The sequence below is a fragment of the Beta vulgaris genome, chromosome 8, assembly GCF_026745355.1.
Source record: "Beta vulgaris subsp. vulgaris cultivar EL10 chromosome 8, EL10.2, whole genome shotgun sequence".
NCBI lineage: Eukaryota > Viridiplantae > Streptophyta > Magnoliopsida > Caryophyllales > Amaranthaceae > Beta > Beta vulgaris.
In genome coordinates, this window is record NC_079209.1 from 47,352,392 (window position 1) to 47,371,814 (window position 19,423).

General features: G+C 39.0%; 2 protein-coding genes across 2 annotated transcripts; both read left to right on the plus strand.

The window, feature by feature from the left end:
- Positions 1 to 1,172: 1,172 nt before the first annotated feature.
- LOC104909046 (uncharacterized) lies at positions 1,173 to 1,739 on the plus strand. The gene has a single exon (XM_010698228.1). It carries the CDS (start codon positions 1,173 to 1,175, stop codon positions 1,737 to 1,739), a length of 567 nt encoding a protein of 188 aa, XP_010696530.1.
- A 5,856-nt stretch (positions 1,740 to 7,595) lies between these two features.
- Positions 7,596 to 8,277, plus strand: LOC130589633 (uncharacterized). Its single transcript, XM_057391040.1, has 3 exons — positions 7,596 to 7,862; positions 7,949 to 8,072; positions 8,203 to 8,277. Exons 1-3 carry the CDS (start codon positions 7,714 to 7,716, stop codon positions 8,275 to 8,277), a joined length of 348 nt encoding a protein of 115 aa, XP_057247023.1. The 5' UTR covers positions 7,596 to 7,713.
- Positions 8,278 to 19,423: the final 11,146 nt, after the last annotated feature.

Sequence of the window (19,423 nt, forward strand, 5' to 3'; positions counted from 1 at the left end):
AGAGTCAGGGTCTTTTCCTAAAGAGAATTCATACTTACATTAATCGAGTTTATTACTCTTCCATTGTTTTACAAAGTGTATTTATGAGTTAAGGGTTCGAGTGAACTCTTGTAAGTGTGAGAAGCTTTGAGTGAAGCAAGAGAAAGAGAAAGAGAAAGGAACTTCTAGTGAAGTTTGAGAGGAACATCAGTTGTGGGAACTGTCGTTGGGAACTTGAGTTGAGTGACTTAAGTTGAGAATCGAGACAAAAGTAATAGGTTGTAATCAGAGTTGTTTTGGCCTATTATAGTGGAAAGTTGTGTTAAAATCCCTTGTGGTCAAGGTTGTTTATTTCTTCCTACTAGGCCTAGGAAGTTTTTCCTCGCTAAATCTCTCGTGTTCCCATTGTTTGTTCCCAAGTTTACTTTTAATTCCGCAAAAAGTATAGCTTATTCTCTCACTATAATTCACCCCCCCTCTTATAGTGCTCATTATGATCATTAGATTTATGTGAACCTTAACTTAACGAAAGTTGATCAATGCTTCATGCTCTACTGATACAGTGACATGATAATTTCGTATTAACTATGATCGACGTTCCTATTTCAATGTTTCATCCTCTACTTGTTAGAATATATGTAAATATGGTAGTATTTTCATTATTCAATATTTAGGTAGGTGTAAAATTAGTTCCTTAATTATAGCCTGTAATCTCTCTAGTGTATCTTACCTAGTCTATATACTAAGCATGTAAATCAGTTAGCAATAAAAGGAGAATTTCACATATTCTTTCATGGTATCATTAGCCTAGGGTGTTCACACACACGCTTCCACGCCCCCTAGCTCTGCCGCCCACCCTTCTCACCGGCCACCATGACGGGATCTTCCTCCTCTTCCTCTCTCTCTTCTTCTCCCTCTCTTGCCTCTTCTAATATTAAGCACAATATTCCCATCACTCTTGATATGGAAAACGTGCAATAATCGACGTGGGCCGAGTTATTCAAAATTCATGCACGATCTCATCGTGTTCTTCACCATATCATTCCTCCACCTACGAGAAAAGAAAAACATCTCACTACCGATGAGGAGAAGGAGGAATGGTTGACTCTTGATGCAATCATTTTAAAATGGATCTATGCAACAATTTTGGAAGACCTTCTTAATACTATTCTTGAACCCGACTCCACGCGGCCATGGTGGCTTGGGGTAGGCTCCAAAGTATTTTTCAAGACAACAAATCTTCCCGGGCCGTTACTCTTGAGCAAGAGTTCTCTAATACTCTCATGGAAGATTTTCCTAATGCATCGGCATATTGTCAACGTCTAAAGATGTTGGCGGATCAACTTAAAAATGTCGGCGCTCCTGTTTCTAACAATCGTCTTGTGTTGCAAATGGTTGCCGGTCTTACCGAGTCTTACAATGTTGTTGGTACTCTTCTTCGCCAAAGTGACCCTCTCCCACCTTTTTATCAAACCCGCTCTATGTTGGTTTTAAAGGACGCCGGTTTTTCCAGAAAGGCATCCACCAGGGCTGCCTCCTTGGCAATGGTGGCACATGACATCACTTCTATAGACTCTTCTACTTCTTACCGTGGGTCCGATGGGGGGAAAAAGGGTCATTCTCGCCAAAATAATGGCAAAAGTCGGACTTGTAGACATAAAGGTGGCTCCAGCAATGGAGCCAAGTCTGGCTGGAATTTTTCTGCCAGCGGTAAGGGTGGCCAGCAGCGGCCACCGGCGGTCTACCCACAGCAGCAGTAGCAGTGGGGTCCCGTGAGTCAGCAGCAGTGGGCTCCCCCTTTCTATTCTGCCTGGGTTGTCCTTCCTTGCCCCTTTCCTTCAACTCATTGGGCCAGGCCCATCTATAATTCCACACAAGGAGGAAGACAGCAGCAGTAGGGTAGTCTTCTTGGGCCTCGACCTCAACAGGCCTACTTGGCCACTACGTAGTCCACTCCTACGGACATTGAGCAGGCCATGTACACTCTTGGCCTAACTCCTCCCGATCTGAATTGGTATATGGACACCGGGGTAACATCTCATATGACCGCCTCCCAAGATAATCTCTCGTCTTATTTTAATTTGAGCAAAAATAGTGGAATTATTGTCGAAAATGGTCATAGTATTCCTATTCGTGGCTATGGACACACTCACTTAGCTTCCCCTAACCCTCCCCTATCTCTCAAAAATGTTCTTCATGCCCCTCAACTTATTAAAAATTAGGTCTCCGTTCGAAAGTTTACTGCTGATAATTCTGTAACTGTTGAGTTTGATCCTTTTGGGTTTTCTGGGAAGGATTTTCAGACGGGGAGACCGCTCATGAGATGTGAGAGTCGGGGGCGTTATATCCTATCACCACCACAAATTCTCAAATCTTCTCTCATTCCAGTTTTGCTGCTCTTGCACCTTCTTTATGGCATGATTAGTTGGGTCATTTGGGTGCTCCTATCTTGGAGTCTCTTAGGCGCAATAAATTTATTGAGTGTAATAAAACTAGTAGTTTTGATGATTGTCACTCATGTCCTCTGGGAAAACATTTTAAATTGCTGTTTGTTGCTTCTCTTTCTCATACTATGATGCCATTTGATATTATTCAATTCATTGTGATCTTTGGACATTGCCTGTTTTGAGATCTATGGGTCATCGGTACTATCTTGTTGTGTTGGATGATTTTACAAATTATGTGTGAACTTTTTCCTTATCCAAAAACTCACAAGTCTATCCTACTTTCTTGAATTTTCGGACCTATGTTCGAACTCAGTTTTCTAGGGAAATTAAAAACATTCAATGTGATAATGGTAGGGAATTTGATAATGAGTCGTTTCAAACCTTTTGCGCTACATATGGTCTTTCATTTCATTTATCTTGTTCATACACGTCTTCTCAAAACGGGAAAGCTGAGCGCACAACAAGAATCCGCGTATTTTGCGTCTGCGTTTAGCGTCCGTCTGAAAAACAGACGGTAAACGTCGCATTACCGTCCGATTACGTATTAGACGCTATGTACCGTCCGATTTAGCGTCCGTTTCGAAAACAGACGGAACTTAGCGTCTGCATTTGGAGTTTAGCGTCCGCATTTAGGCCAGACGCAACTTAGCGTCCGTTAGCCGGACATTAATCCTCACCTGGCGGACGCTAATTTGGCGGATAAACCAACCAACCTTCGACCATCCCCAGCACTTCGACCACACACACCTTCACGAAATCGAAACTACGAAACCTAACTCCCTCTCTCATTGTCGCCGACGAATCACTCCCTCCCTCCTTGTCGCCGGACACTCCCACCGGACTCGCGCTGCTGCCGGAGACGCGACGCCGCCGTACTCGCCGCTGCATTCTCTCTCTTCACAACAACAAAAGGCCGCTGCTGTTTTCTCTCTCTTCTACGGTTGAAGCGCCGCACCGCCGCCCCGCCTCCCCGCCGTCGCCGCCTTTATATCCTTATCTACATGTTTGAGGTATGAATTTATACTTTAGTTGATTTATGGCTTGAATTTCTTGTTGTTAATTGGAGTTTTTGGTATTTTTTAATGTATAGTTGTTGTTGATAGTTGTTGTTGATAGTTGTTGTTGTTGATAGTTGTTGTTGTTGTGTGTGATGATTGTTGTTGTTTTTAATTGTATTGTTGTTGTTGTTTAGTGAATTTGTTGTTTTTAATTGTATTGTTGTTGTTGTTTAGTGAATTTGTTGTTGTTGTTTTTAATTGTATTATTGTTGTTATTTAGTGAAATTGTTGTTGTTGTTTTTAATTGTATTGTTGTTGTTGTTGTAGTGAATTTGTTGTTGATAATTGAACATGTTAAGTGTTGTTGTTGTTGATAATTAAATACATATCTTACGTACTCTTATTAACAAGTAGTGAATATAGTGAATTGATATTTTCTAGTTGTATGTAGAGTTTTAAATTATGAAAAGGAAGGAACGTAGCTGGATGTATAACAGACTTGATGGGCGTCCCTTAGAACTGAGTATGTGAAAGGAGTTGATAAGTTCATTGAGTTTTGTTTACAACATCCTCATTTAAATGACGGTGATAAGATAAAATGTCCATGCATGAGGTGTAATAACTTGCGTTATTTGGATGTGGACACGGTCAAAGTACATTTGTACAGTAAGGGTTTTAAACCGAATTACTTTGACGGTTATGTCATGGTGAACGTGCTAGGGGTCCTCCTCATCTTCTGCTCAGTCAAATCCGTAATGGATATGTTGTGGATGCTTTAGGGAATACTGAAGATCATGCTATGCTTGCCGGTTCAAACTCAGTTGAAGAAGAACCAAATGGTGAAGCAAAGAAGTTTTTTCGACCTTCTCAAGGCGGCCGAGAATCCCTTGTATGAAGGGAGCAAGATGTCCGTGCTGGAGATGGTTCTAGAATCATAAGTTTGAAGTGTGAGTATAACCTACCACACAGGTGTGTTGATGGTTTCTTAGTTTACTGAATGAGGTGATACCCCAGAACAACAACATGGGAAAAACTTTCTATGAGACAAAGAAAGTTCTAAAGGGTTTGGAGCTTGCCCATGAGAGGATACATGCATGTCCTAAAGGTTGTATGTTGTATTGGAAGGGCGATGCTCACTTAGATAAATGTAGTGTATGCGGTAGTGATCGGTACAAGAAAACTTCTAAGGGCAAGCTTAATCCTGCAAAAGTGTTAATCTACTTTCCAATCACACCGAGGTTGCAGAGGTTGTTTGCAACTAAGAACATCTCTCAGGAAATGACATGGCATGCCGACAATCCTCGAATGCAAGGTACCTTAGCACATCCAAGTGACAGTGAAGCATGGAAACACTTTGATAGAACCTTTCCCGATTTCGCTGCTGAGGCTCGAAATGTTAGACTCGGGCTGTGCACCGACGGATTTTCTCCATATGGTAAGTTCGGGGGCAATATTCATGCTGGCCAGTTATCCTCACACCATACAATTTGCCTCCATCCATGTGCATGAAGAAACCATTCATGTTTCTTTCTTTGCTCGTTCCGGGCCTAAAAATCCCAAAGAAACTTGGATGTGTTTATGCAACCTCTAGTTGAAGATTGAAGCAGTTGTGGCATATTGGGGCTATGACCTATGATGTTTCAAGGAAGCAAAATTTCAACCTTCGAGCAGCGCTGCTTTGGACAATTAGTGACTTTCCTGCGTATGGTATGTTGTCCGGATGGTCTACTGCTGGAAAGAAGGCATGCCTTATTGCATGGATAAAAGAAGGCATTCTGGCTTGAACATGGGGGTAAAGTGACATGGTTCGATTGTCATCGACAATTTCTTCATTCTGACCACCCATTTCGAAGAGAATAAGACTGCTTTTTGTAAGAATAGGGTTGAGAATGGCGTAGCTCCTCACATAATGTCTGGAGAGGAACTGTGGCAGTGCGTGAAAGACTTACCTAAAGCAACTGATGGTCCCGAGGCGCTGAACCGATTGAAGAAGGATAAAAAAGGTTGGTTGAAACAAATATTTTGTGGGAGCTTCCATATTGGAAAGATTTGATTATCCGTCACAACTTAGATGTCATGCATGTTGAGAAGAATTTTTTCGACCAACTCATTAACACTGTGATGGATGTGAAGGGTCAAACTTCAGACACCCTTAGTGCAAGAAAGGACATGGCACGTGTTTGCAAACGTCGGAACTGGAGCTTGTTGATGATGGTGTGGGGAATTTGCTAAGCCTAAAGCACCTTACACACTCGACAAAGCTCAGAAAAAGGTATTTTGTGAGTGGGTACGTGACTTGAAGTTTCCAGATGGCTTTGCATCGAACTTGAGTAGATGCGTGGATCTTAGTTCTAGTAAATTGCAAGGATTGAAGAGTCATGACTGTCATGTATTCATGGAGAGGTTGTTGCCGGTTGGTCTAAAAGAATTGCTTCCTTTGCATGTTTGGAAGGCGATAACCGAAATAAGTCAATTCTTTCGAGACTTGTGTGCGTCCACAATAAAGTCAGTGAGATGAAGCGCTTAGAGAACAACATCGCTGAGATCTTATGCAAGTTGGAAAAAATCTTTCCTCCATCATTTTTTAATTCAATGGAGCACTTGCCGGTTCACTTGCCTTATGAAGCAAAAGTTGGTGGCCCCGTCCAGTATAGGTGGATGTACCCTTTCGAAAGGTAACTGGATTTGTTTTAAGTGTCATACAATACTGAATTCATACATAAAGTGATAATCCTCACCTTACTGACAGGTTGCTTAACCACTTAAAACGTAAAGTGGGAAACAAAGCACGTGTTGAAGGTTCAATATGCAATGCCTACTAACTGAGGAGACAGCGAACTTCTGCTCCAACTACTTTCACCCGGGGTTGACACAAAATCAAGGGACTTAGGAAGAAATGTCAATCCTGATGTTGCTAGCACACATGGTCTTGGTGTCCCCGAGTTGTTCAGGGAAGACTGCGGTCGACCGGGAACAGATGGACGTTTGCGATGGTTGCAAGACAAGGAGTACGATCGAGCACATCTTTACGTACTTGCAAACAGTGGCATCTTAAGTGATTATGAAAGGTAATTTGGTGAGAAGTTGTAGACCCATTGTGTTACATTCTACTTGTCCTTTGCCTAACGTGTGTGACATTACTTACTCAAGGCGATTCGAGGATTATATTGTCAATTCAAGACCGAACATTGCTAAGGATGATGTGTGGAGCAAATGCGAAGCCGAGTTCCCTAGTTGGTTCAAGACAAATGTGAGTTTCGTACATTATTTGTTATAACCATTGAGATTCCTTCATGAACTAACTTAGTCCCTAAAATCAGGTCCTTGGTGCCATGAAAGTGACGATGTCACTCGAGCTCTTGCTATGGGTCCTTCCAGACAAGTGAGAATGTGGAATCAGTTTTTTGTGAATGGATATAACTTTCATACACAGGAATATGGCAAGAATAAGTCAACTATGAACTATGGTGTATGTGTACAAGCTGCTGATAGAGCTGATTACTTTGGCATTTTGGAGGAGGTTATTGAACTGGTGTACCATGGTAATTTGGTGTTTATAAGACAATTTTGTTCAAGTGCAATTGGATGGACTCGGACAAGGTATGAACATTCATGAACAGTAACAAACTTGTGGAAGTCAATCACACCAAGAAAATACCCAAAATATGATCCGTTTGTATTGTCGTACCAAGTTAGCCAAGTATACTACGCGCCGTATCCCAGTCTTAGGAGGGATAAAGTGCAATGGTGGTGGCTGTGTTTAAAACGAAGGCAAGGTCCGAAGTTGATGCCCCGGTTGATTTGGATGTTCTCCAGGAGGAAAGAGTTGATACCGCTGCAGTTCTTTGTGCTCCGGATGAGATACCAGATTATGATGCTGGTGACGACAACAATAATGATGAGATCATGGAATTTGAGGCGCCGAATGAACAAGGAGAACCAAGTGATATGAAAGCAGCGACGAGACTGGTGATTTGACTGACGATGATGATATGACGAGGATGATTTGTTTGATGACGTTTAGTGTATTTTGTTACCTTATGTAGTTTGCTTTTGTTGTAAGACAATATGTTTGTCATTTTATCGCTAGTGCAGACCTCTATGTGTAAGACATATTATTTATTTCTATTATATGTGTTTAGTCATTTAATATGTTTTTAATTTGAAGCTTTTTCCAAATTGATTAATTATGTGATTTTCAATATTTTGTACTACGGTTTTATAATTTGTTTATGATTAATTTCATAGTTTATTGATTATAATATGTGATTACTTTCAAGCTTTTGCAGATGTCATCAGGTACCGGATCCGGAGGTGGTCCTCGTGATGGGGGTAGTGAGCCTCAGCCTGAGCGTGATGGCGAGTTGGAGAGGGACGAGGATAATCATGAGGCTGGGGTAGGTGACAAGAAAAAGGAGTTGGATCCCAATGGACTTTGGTAAGTTATATTATGAGCGTAATACTTTATTACTTTTAATAGATTTTATTGGTGTTATTCACTTGGTTTTAATTGCTTTTTATCAGGTTTGAAGACAATGGAGTCATTCGCAACATGACTAAATGCTTCAAGCAACATTTCCATCATCCATGGAGGAACTATTCGCAGGTTGATGACGATACAAAAAACCTTTGGTTCTCTATTTTCAAGGTGAAATCATATTTTCAAGCAATATTAACTCGTTGTGCTTAGTTTTCTTATATATGTAAACTAACCCTTTATACTTAAGTTTATAATATGTAAACTAACCCTTTGTGATTGGTTTCTTATATGCATGTAGGGCTCATATAAATGGAGGGAGGAGCTTCAATCCCAAGTAGGTCTACATACGACAGGAAAATGGCCAAAAGATTGAAAGATAATCACCACTCGATAGTAAAGAAGAAGGGTGGTGTTTGTCCGACATGGTTGTCTCTGAGCATTCACGAGCAGATGATGAAGAATGCTAAGACAAGGAGTTCAAAGCACGATCTCAGAAGGCTAGCAAGAACCGGCGAGGAGGTGACTTGACCAGCAGCGTACCTCCTTCTCATGTCCAGGGCTCATTTCCTCAGCAGAGCGCGCCAAGAGATTGGTAAGTGTAACTTGTTTGAATACATTTAATACAAAACTTGATTTAATTAATGTCTTTGAACGTGTAGGCCGCACAGCGTGGAGGGATGCTGCCTTCCGCTGTGGACTTGTTCATGGACACACACATGAGGGATGAGTCTGGAAAGAAGGTGCCGATCAACGACAAAGTCCAAAAAATCAAGGTAAGTGTCTTAAACTTCTTTAGAATTATACAACTAAGTAGTAGAAAGTTTAAAGGAACATGAAACCCAAAAAACGGCTCGAAATGGCTTAGTTTTTCTCATTTTAATTGGCTAAGTGTATTAAACTTGCTTAGAATCTTACAACCATGTAGTAGAAGTTTAAATGAGTATTTAGGACTTGCATGAGCATTAGAACTTGAAATAGCATAGAGGTAGATTATAGGAACATGAAACCCAAAAAAGGGCTCGAAATGGCTTAGTTTCTATCATTTCATTGGCTAAGTGTATTAAACTTGCTTAGAATCATACAACCAAGTAGTAGAAGTTTAAATGAGTATTTAGGACTTGCATGAGCCATTAGAACTTGAATAGGCATAAGGTAGGATTATAGGAACATGAAACCCAAAAAAGGGCTCGAAATGGCTTAGTTTCACTCATTTTCATTGGCTAAGTGTATTAAACTTGCTTAGAATCATACAACCAAGTAGTGAAAGTTTAAATGAGTTTTAGGACTTGCATGAGCCATTAGAACTTGGAAATAGGCATAAGGTAGGATTATAGGAACATGAAACCCAAAAAAGGGCTCGAAATGGCTTAGTTTCTTCTATTTCATTGGCTAAGTGTCTTAAACTTGCTTAGAATCATACAACCAAGTAGTAGAAAGTTTAAATGAGTATTTAGGACTTGCATGAGCATTAGAACTTGAATAGGCATATAGGTAGGATTATAGGAACATGAAACCCAAAAAGGGCTCGAAATGGCTTAGTTTCTATCATTTCATTGGCTAAGTGTATTAAACTTGCTTAGAATCATACAACCAAGTAGTAGAAAGTTTAAATGAGTATTTTAGGACTTGCATGAGCCATTAGAACTTGAAATAGGCATAGAGGTAGGATTATAGGAACATGAAACCCAAAAAAGGGCTCGAAATGGCTTAGTTTTCTCATTTTCATTGGCTAAGTGTCTTAAACTTGCTTAGAATCATACAACAGTAGTAGAAAGTTTAAATGAGTATTTTAGGACTTGCATGAGCCATTAGAACTTGAAATAGGCATAGATTAGATTATAGGAACATGAAACCCAAAAAAGGCTTGAAATGGCTTAGTTTTTCTCATTTTCATTGGCTAAGTGTCTTAAACTTGCTTAGAATCATACAACCACGTAGTAGAAAGTTTAAATGAGTATTTTAGGACTTGCATGAGCCATTAGAACTTGAAATAGGCATAGAGGTAGGATTATAGGAACATGAAACCCAAACCAGGGCTGAAATGGCTTAGTTTCCTTCATTTTCATTGGCTAAGTGTCTTAAACTTGCTTAGAAATATACAACCAAGTAGTAGAAGTTTAAATGAGTATTTTAGGACTTGCATGAGCCATTAGAACTTGAATAGGCATAGGGTAGGATTATAGGAACATGAACCCAAAAAAGGGCTCGAAATGGCTTAGTTTCTATCATTTTCATTGGCTACGTGTATTAAACTTGCTTAGAATCATACAACCATGTAGTAGAAAGTTTAAATGAATATTTTAGGACTTGTATGAGCCATTAGAACTTGAAATAGGCATAGAAGAAGGATTATAGGAACATGAAACCCAAAAAAGGCTTGAAATGGCTTAGTTTTTCTCATTTTCATTGGCTAAGTGTCTTAAACTTGCTTAGAATCATACAACCATGTAGTAGAAAGTTTAAATGAGTATTTTAGGACTTGCATGAGCCATTAGAACTTGAAATAGGCATAGAATTAGATTATAGGAACATGAAACCCAAAAAAGGCTGAAATGGCTTAGTTTTTCATTTTCATTGGCTAAGTGTCTTAAACTTGCTTAGAATCATACAATCATGTAGTAGAAAGTTTGAATGAGTATTTTAGGACTTGCATGAGCCATTAGAACTTGAAATAGGCATAGAGGAAGGATTATAGGAACATGAAACCCAAAAAAGGGCTGAAATGGCTTAGTTTCTATCATTTTCATTGGCTAAGTGTATTAAACTTGCTTAGAATCATACAACCATGAAGTAGAAAGTTTAAATGAGTATTTTAGGACTTGCATGAGCCATTAGAACTTGAAATATGCATAGAGGTAGGATTATAGGAACATGAAACCCAAAAAAGGGCTCGAAATGGCTTAGTTTCTATCATTTTCATTGGCTAAGTGTATTAAACTTGCTTAGAATCATACAACCAAGTAATAGAAAGTTTAATTGAGTATTTTCGGACTTGCATGAGCCATTAGAACTTGAAATAGGCATAGAGGTAGGATTATAGGAACATGAAACCCAAAAAAGGGCTGAAATGGCTTAGTTTCTATCATTTTCATTGGCTAAGTGCATTAAACTTGCTTAGAATCATACAACCATGTAATAGAAAGTTTAATTGAGTATTTTAGGACTTGCATGAGCCATTAGAACTTGAAATAGGCATAGAGGTAGGATTATAGGAACATGAAACCCAAAAAAGGGCTGAAATGGCTTAGTTTCTATCATTTTCATTGGCTAAGTGTATTAAACTTGCTTAGAATCATACAACCAAGTAGTAGAAAGTTTAAATGAGTATTCTAGGACTTGTATGAGGCATTAGAACTTGAAATAGGCATAGAGGAAGGATTATAGGAACATGAAACCCAAAAAAGGGCTCGAAATGGCTTATTTTTTCTCATTTTCATTGGCTAAGTGTCTTAAACTTGCTTAATCCATTCTTGCAGGAAAGTTATGACAAAACTCTTGCTCAATGTGAAAAAGAGAGGTGAAACCAAGGCCCCGAACCAGATTTTCTTTGAGACTGTTGGTGGCAGGAAAGAAAGGGTGGGTTCCTGGTTTGGGGACGAGTGCAGACCTCTATTTTGAGAGGTCTTCGAGGGAGGAGGTAGTTCGTCCTCCAGTTGCAGTCCTTCCATGTTTTCTCAGATGTCTGCGAAGTTCGAGGAAGAGAGAGCCGAGATGCAAAGAGAACGTGAGCGGATGCAGAAGGTGATAGAAGAGGAACGCATCGCCAGGAAAAAGGAGAGAGAGGAGGATCGCAGGGTGTATGATGAGTACCTGGCGCAGATGAGGGCGACTATGGAGACATACAGCCAGATGATGAGCCAGTGTGGTGGTTCATTCCCCTCTCCCGGGCCTCGAGACCCCCCCACCGGCGGTGGTGATGCGTGTGCGACTTAGGATCCTACATTAGCTTACACTATCTAATTTGTTTACATTTCGGAACGTGAAAACATATAATTTAGTTAAAACCGTTAACTTATGTTTATGTATGTATGAATTTATTTTAGTGTATTTATGAATTTATATTTAATGCAAACAGGTCATTAGTGCAGAATTCGGTGCATTAGCGGACAGCTTGAGTATATATTTTGTTGGAAAACGATACAGGTTAAAAACTATTCAAATACAATTAGCTTTGTGTTAAAAAAAAAAAGGGAAATTTGCGTCCGCCTATGAAGTTAACGTCCGCTGAACCATGCAAGAGGTCGAGTAATTAGCGACTGGTTTATAAAGGTAGCGTCCGCTGAAACCGACGCTAAGTAGCGTCCGATATTGTGGCGGACGCTAATTAACGTCCGGCTATACCGACGCTAATTAGCGTCCGCCACAATATCGGACGCTACTTGGCGTCTGTTTCTGGTGCAGACGTTATTTTCAGAAAATCGGACGCTAAACGTTTGCGTCCGTCTTGCGGACGCTAAACGCTGAATTAGCGACCAGGGTTTTTGCATCAGCCGTTTTGCGTCCGTTGTCGGACGCTAATTTTGTTAGCGACCGTCTCCGTGTTTTTACCGTCCGATTTTGTCGGACGATAAAGCCTTACATTGTTGTTGTGGCGTAAAATCCGAACTATTAATAATATTGTTCATACTCTACGCGTTCATGCTTCTTTACCTCACAATTTTTGGCATCATGCTCTTCAAATGCCCACCTACCTCCTTAATATTCTTCCAAGTAAAGTGCGCGCTTATATACCTCCTCTTACCCTTCTTTATCAAAAAAACCCTTTGTTCTCTCATCTTCGTGTTTTTGGATGTTTATGTTTCCCCCTTTTCCCATCTACTACTATTCATAAACTCCAACCTCGGTCATCTCCTTGTATGTTTTTTGGATATCCTAGTAATCATCGTGGGTATAAATGTTATGATTTGTCCTCCCGAAAAATTTTCATTAGTAGACATGTCTTGTTTAATGAACGCATTTTTTCCATTTGCCTCATTAAATAACTTTCCTGCTATCAAGTATGATTTCCTTAATTTTGACATTTCAACTCCTAGCCCCAAACACACACCTATGCTGCCCACTACAAATTTGCAGCCCAATCCCGTGCCTAGCCCAGCGCTTTCTCCTGTGCTTCTGCCCTCATCTGGGCCTTGGTCCCTTACTCTCGTGCCTCACCCAGCGCCCCCTCCTTCAACTGAGCTTCTCCCATCATCTTGGCCTCTACCCTCCTCATCCGGGCCTCGTTTAGTGGCCTCCTCTCCTGTGCTGCCTGGCGCGCGTGCCTAGGTCTCCTCTTCTGGGATGTCTGCGTCTGGGCCTTTATGGTCCAATCCCTCTCCCTCAACTCCTCCCATCTCCTTCCTAGCCCTTATCCACAATCACGTCCACTTAGCCTCTTCCACCTCTCTCTCGGCCTGTTACGAGAAGTCAACATGAAATCCGCAAACCCAACCAAAAATATGCTCTTGTTTCCCATCTTGATCGATCTCCTCTTCCCTGTAACCTTGTGAGTGCTCTTCGTGACCCGAATTGGAAAATGGCTATAGATGATGAATTTAATGCTCTTATTAAAAATAAGACGTGGGAGTTGGTGCCTCGTCCTACTAATGCTAATATCATTCGATCTATGTGGATTTTTGCTCATAAAGAAAAATCAATCGGTTCTTTTGAAAGATATAAAGCTCGTCTTGTAGGTGATGGGAAAACTCAACAGGTGGGCATTGATTGTGGAGAAACTTTTAGCCCGGTGGTTAAACCGGCAATTATACGCCTTGTTTTGAGTATTGCTCTCTCCAAGTCTTGGCTCCTTCATCAGGTGGATGTGAAAAATGCTTTTCTCCATGGAGAACTAAATGAGACTGTCTATATGCATCAACCCTCGGGGTATAAGGATTTTACTTATCCTAATCATGTATGTCTTCTTAAGAAATCCTTGTACGGCCTCAAGTAGGCCCCTCGTGCGTGGTATCGTCGGTTTGCTGATTTTGCAGTCAAAATTGGGTTCTCAAATAGCAAGTCAGATCAATCATTGTTTATCTATCGTCGAGGTACAGATACAGCCTATCTCCTCCTCTATGTTGATGATATTATCTTGACCACCTCTTTTGTTGCTCTAAGACAATCTATCATGTCTTTGCTCAGCTCCGATTTGCTATGAAGGACTTAGGTCCTTTGAGTTATTTTTTGGGCATTGCTCACCCGTCATACAGGTGGTCTATTTCTATCTCAGCGGAAAGTATGCTGAGGAAATTATTGAGAGGGCAGGCATGTCCGCATGTAAACCTTCTTCTACTCGAGTTGATACTAGACCGAAGCTGAGTGCTCATTCTACCACTCCTTGCTCCGATCATCATCTTTATACGAGTCTTGTTGGGGCTCTCCAGTACCTTATTTTTACCAGGCCTGACATCTCTTATGTTGTGCAACAGATTTATTTGTTTATGCATAAACCTATGGAGGAACACATGAATGCTCCCAAACGCATTGTACGCTATGTTAAGGTTCTCTCACACATGGCTTACACCTATATCCGTCCTCCGTCTCCACTCTCATATCTTATACTGATGCAGATTGGGGTGGATGTCCTGATACTCGGCAGTCTACGTCCGGGTATTGTGTGTTTTTGGGTGACAATTTGATTTCTTGGTCTTCTAAACGCCAAGCTACATTATCCCGTTCTAGTGCCGAATCAAAATATAGAGGTGTAGCTAATGTTGTTTCTGAATCGTGTTGGCTCCGCAATCTACTTCTTGAGCTCCATTGTCCTATTTCGAAAGCGACTTTGGTATATTGTGAAATGTCAGTGCTATATATCTCTCAGGTAACCCCGTACAACATCAGCGCACGAAACACATTGAAATGGATATACATTTTGTTCGTGAAAAAGTTGCTCATGGTGAGGTTCGTGATCTTCATTTCCTCTCGTCATCAGATCGCTGATATTTTCACTAAAGGTCTACCCCTTGATCTTATTTGAAGATGTTCGGGACAGTCTCAGTGTTCACTCTCCTCCCGCTTCGACTAAGGGGGTGTGTTAGAATATATGTAAATATGGTAGTATTTTCATTATTCAATATTTAGGTAGGTGTATAATTAGTTCCTTAATTATAGCGTGTAATATCTCTAGTGTATCTTGCCTAGTCTATATACTTAGCATGTAAATCAGTTGGCAATAAAAGGATAATTTCACATATTCTTTCACTACTGATATGATTATGTATCATCTTCATATGACATATCCGATTAAGTGATTAACGTTGATCATTGTTACTTGTTCAGTTACTCCATGAACAATGAAAGTCGAACAATTTTATAATTATGGATTACGGTGCTTTCATTAATGATTTAATGTCAATCTAATTCTTTAATTCTAACTCTTTTTGTTGCTATATAGTGACTTATACAGACTTGAGAGTGAGTAACTCACTAACTAACAAAATGTTTAAGTTTAATAGTTTATTGACTCTTAGTCTCTGATCAATAATCAGTATGAACTTATGCCTTAACGGCTTAACCCTTATGGTTGTTGCTTGAATACTTATGCAATCATGAATAAGAATAAGTGAATAACCCGATGGGCAATAGCCAATGGTGAATGGCCCAATAATTTAACTATATAAATTATAAGTCTTAGTTTAGTAACTTTTTAAATTAGTAATATATGTATCAAACTATTAATGATTCAATGAATTATTACAAAATTCACAATGACTCAAGCACAATTCACAATATCAGTATAGTATATCACAATATCACATGTTATAACTTATAAGTTATAACAATCTTGACCCAAGTCATTCTGATTTCCAAGAGCCGATTTCTTCAGACCCAAGTCAATACGCCGCCGGTTTAAGACTTTTGTTGCCCCAAGACCCAAGTCCTATCAAGAGCCGATTAATTTATTGAGACCCAAGTCATTTCAAAAGCCGATTTCTTCCAACCCAAGTCATTCTGAAAGCTAATTTATTCCGACCCAAGTCATTCCGATATCGATTTCTTCTGACCCAAGTAATTCCGAAAGCCGATTTATTCCGACCCAAGTCATTCGGATATCGATTTCTTCCGACCCAAGTTATTCCGAAAGCCGATTTATTCCGACCCAAGTCATTCCGAAGCCGATTTATTCCGACCTAAGTCATTCCGATATCGATTTCTTCTTACCTAAGTCATTCCGGAAGCCGATTTATTCCGACCCAAGTCATTTCAAAAGCCGATTTCTTCCGACCCAAGTCATTCGGAAAACCGATTTCTTCCAACTCAAGTCATTCGAAAAGCCGATTTTTTTCGACCCAAGTCATTCTGAAAGTCGTTTTCTTCCGATCCAAGTCATTCTGAAACCCGATTTCTTCCGACCCAAGTTATTCCGAAAGCCGATTTGGACCGACTTCACCGGATTCCATTATGACCCAAATTCACCCAACCAAGATACCGGCCGACCCCAGTCTGAGCCGACCTAGTTTTGACCCAGTTTCGAGAGACCCTCACCCAGTTGAACCCGACCCAAGTTCACCGGACCCACCCAGTTCCGACCCGTGGCACACTCTCACCCAGATTATTCCTACCCAAGTTCACCCGACCCACCCAGTTCCGACCCGTGGCACACTCTTACCCAGATTATTCCGAACCAGATCACTCTGATCCAGGTTGGGTCAACCCAAACCCACCTAGTGACCCAGATTGACACCTCTAACTTCTCTTATATAAAAATGTCACAATAAGTGCAACCAAACTTGAAATGGAAAAAATATTTCATTTTGATTACAAATATGCCACTATAAAAACAAGAAAGGATCATTTTCTCTTTCTAGATTTCCTGATTTTTTCCCCCACTTTCTCTATGTTTTCATTATTGAGAAGTAGATGAAGTACTTATTAGTCCGTAGACAATAGAATATTAACAAAACGTCTTTATGAATAAGTCCATATATATAATCGTTTCACTTATGCAACTATTAGATACTCTCTCCGTTTTATTTTAATTTTTACACTTTGATATTTTACACTATTCACAAATTTCACTTTAACCATCATTTGTGATTTATACGCGGATGAAAATATATAGAGTCATGTGGGATTTTGTTAGATTTATCGTAACATGTATTTTATAATATGTACTTTTTATAGTTTTTACAAAGACAAAACTAAAGAAATATGTCCTCAAAGTTTTTTGCATTGGCATGTGTGAAAAGTACAAATGTGTAGACTAAAATGAAACGGAGAGAGTATATGTTAGATTGTATCAAACTCTTTAATTTTAGAGTGATTCTATTAATCATATATATAATAGATTGCAAAACACCAATCCTTCTAATTGTGTTAGGAATTTTAAAAAAAATAAGAATAATCTATATAAATTATACCTCTAAATCTATAGAGAAAATATCCTAAAGACTATCATTCTACATAAAACTAACATTCAATTGAACCAGCAATGTAATCCAAATATCAGAAAAAACCAGCTAACAACCACCAACTCATTATCAAAGGAGCCAATTATCTAGACTCATAATTGAATTAAGTTTCAACAACTCACATTAAATTCTACCATATCAAATAGAAGTAGAAGTTGTTTATGATATTTAATGTGTTCATTTTGTTAAATTTGATGCGATTTGCAGTGACAAAGAGGCATGTAAAATAAAGGGGAAAAATAGTAAGTGACGTACGGTTTGGATAACAGTACGACAAAAATGATTTGACTTTGCTACACCTCGACAAATACGAGCAGTCAGTACAAGTAGTTGGATCGGCCAAAGTAGGAAAATCAATAAATAGAATTACTAGAAGTAGTAGTTGGCAGTAGGCAGTAGCCAGTAGTATAATTTATCTTTTGCAGCTTTAGTAAATTTCATGGAACAATCTTGTGGAATGGAACAGTGAGGTGTGAGCTTACTTTGTTTGACTATTCTTTTCTCCATTTTTCTCCCCTCCCCGTAATTTCTACTCTACATTTTTCTCCAAGTTGTTTTATACTTCTTCATTACTTTCTATAGGAGTTTTCCAAGTCAATGAGTTTGTATCTTTGTCCATGTTGTATTACTCATACTCTGGCACGTATAGTTTAGGCTAGTCGCAAAGCCAAAATTTTAAATTTTGGGGGTGCATAATTGTAAAATACATAAAAAGGTATTCTGAAAATTAAATTTATGTATACCGTCGAGGGTGCGAATCTAATGCTAGAGGAATAGAGCTGGTGTAGGGGACGTAAATTGACTGGTGCAAAGCGCGAAAATGTTGCATGGAGCGCATCTATAGTGCATATGGCGCAAAATCTTTTTCACGAGAAATTTTGTTTTATTTTTCTAATTTGGGGGTGCACGTGGACCCCCATGCCCCTAGCTGGCTCCATGGCTGATTTGGGTATTAAAGTAGAAAGATTGAAGTTGATGAGTAAGGGTAAGAGCCGACTTAGAGAAAAGTAGGTCACAAATTGAGGTGAGTCGAACCTTGAACTCTCAGGTGGCTTGGCTTAGTTTGACTCAATTTATTGAGTTCAAACTCGAATATAGAATTCTTAGGTTGTTCGAATTTAGCTTGATAAAAATATTCAAATTCGAGCCACACTCAAAATTAAAGTGGCTCAAAAAACCTTGTTCCAAATATAAGCACATCAAAATACAAATGATATCATCACTTATGTCCATATATACTACTATTCAACTCAGGCAACTCATGTTTAATATTCGTTTCTTTTTGTAGCTAATTGGAAATTTTGTGTACTTATGTTCTCATAGAGTAAAGTTTGGTTTATTTAAGAAAAAATTATGAGTTCAAAAACAATCGACTGAAAATCAATTGAGTTTAAGTTTGACTTATTAAGTATTCAAATATAATTATAAGCTCAAACCCGACTTCTAGTCAAACAAACCAAGCTCAAATCAAGCTATTTAACTGATTTTGAATTGTTCATGAAGTGTTCAGTTTATTACTTCTCCTAAAAAAACTAAAAAATAGATTACAAAAAGTAGATGAGCAATTGAGACATTCAAAAAAAAAATTATGATGTAATTATTTTGAAACAAAGTTAGTATAATGTAATATCCTTTTCATATTGTTCTAATATGTGATTTCAGACTCACTTAAAAATTAACTTTATATTTCAAGTGGAATGAACAAACTTCATGTACCTTTTAAGTTTTACCTATTCACATCTTTTAAATAAGCATTCTAATCAATCACTTGAGAATCAAAACTCTATCTCTTGATCACTTGAAATAAAACGTAATTGTACTAAATTAATTAAGATTTGGTCTACTTTTAATTTGACTTAAATTTGGCCCTTCTTTAAGCTAATTTGTACTAAACAACATTCATGTGGGAACTTTATAGTTTTGTCTCAACTTATATTTTTCAAAAATATGATTGTTGAACCCTAGTTTTGATGATGACAAAGGAATAAAGATGCAAACTAAGTATTGGAGTAACAAATTGTTTAAGTGAATGAATTTCAAGATATCAATGAAAGGAACAAAGAGTATACTACGTCAAAAAATAAATCAAGTTTGGATTTTGAAGACTAAACGAAGATGTTCAAAGATTTG

Excerpts from the sequence above, each read along its gene's own strand:
- LOC104909046 (XM_010698228.1), top strand. The coding sequence starts at position 1,173 with ATGGTGGCTTGGGGTAGGCTCCAAAGTATTTTTCAAGACAACAAATCT.
- LOC130589633 (XM_057391040.1), top strand. The coding sequence starts at position 7,714 with ATGTCATCAGGTACCGGATCCGGAGGTGGTCCTCGTGATGGGGGTAGT. Across the intron at positions 7,863-7,948 it reads TTGGATCCCAATGGACTTTG|GTTTGAAGACAATGGAGTCA; the intron begins GTAAGTTATATT and ends GCTTTTTATCAG. Across the intron at positions 8,073-8,202 it reads TTTGGTTCTCTATTTTCAAG|GGCTCATATAAATGGAGGGA; the intron begins GTGAAATCATAT and ends ATATGCATGTAG.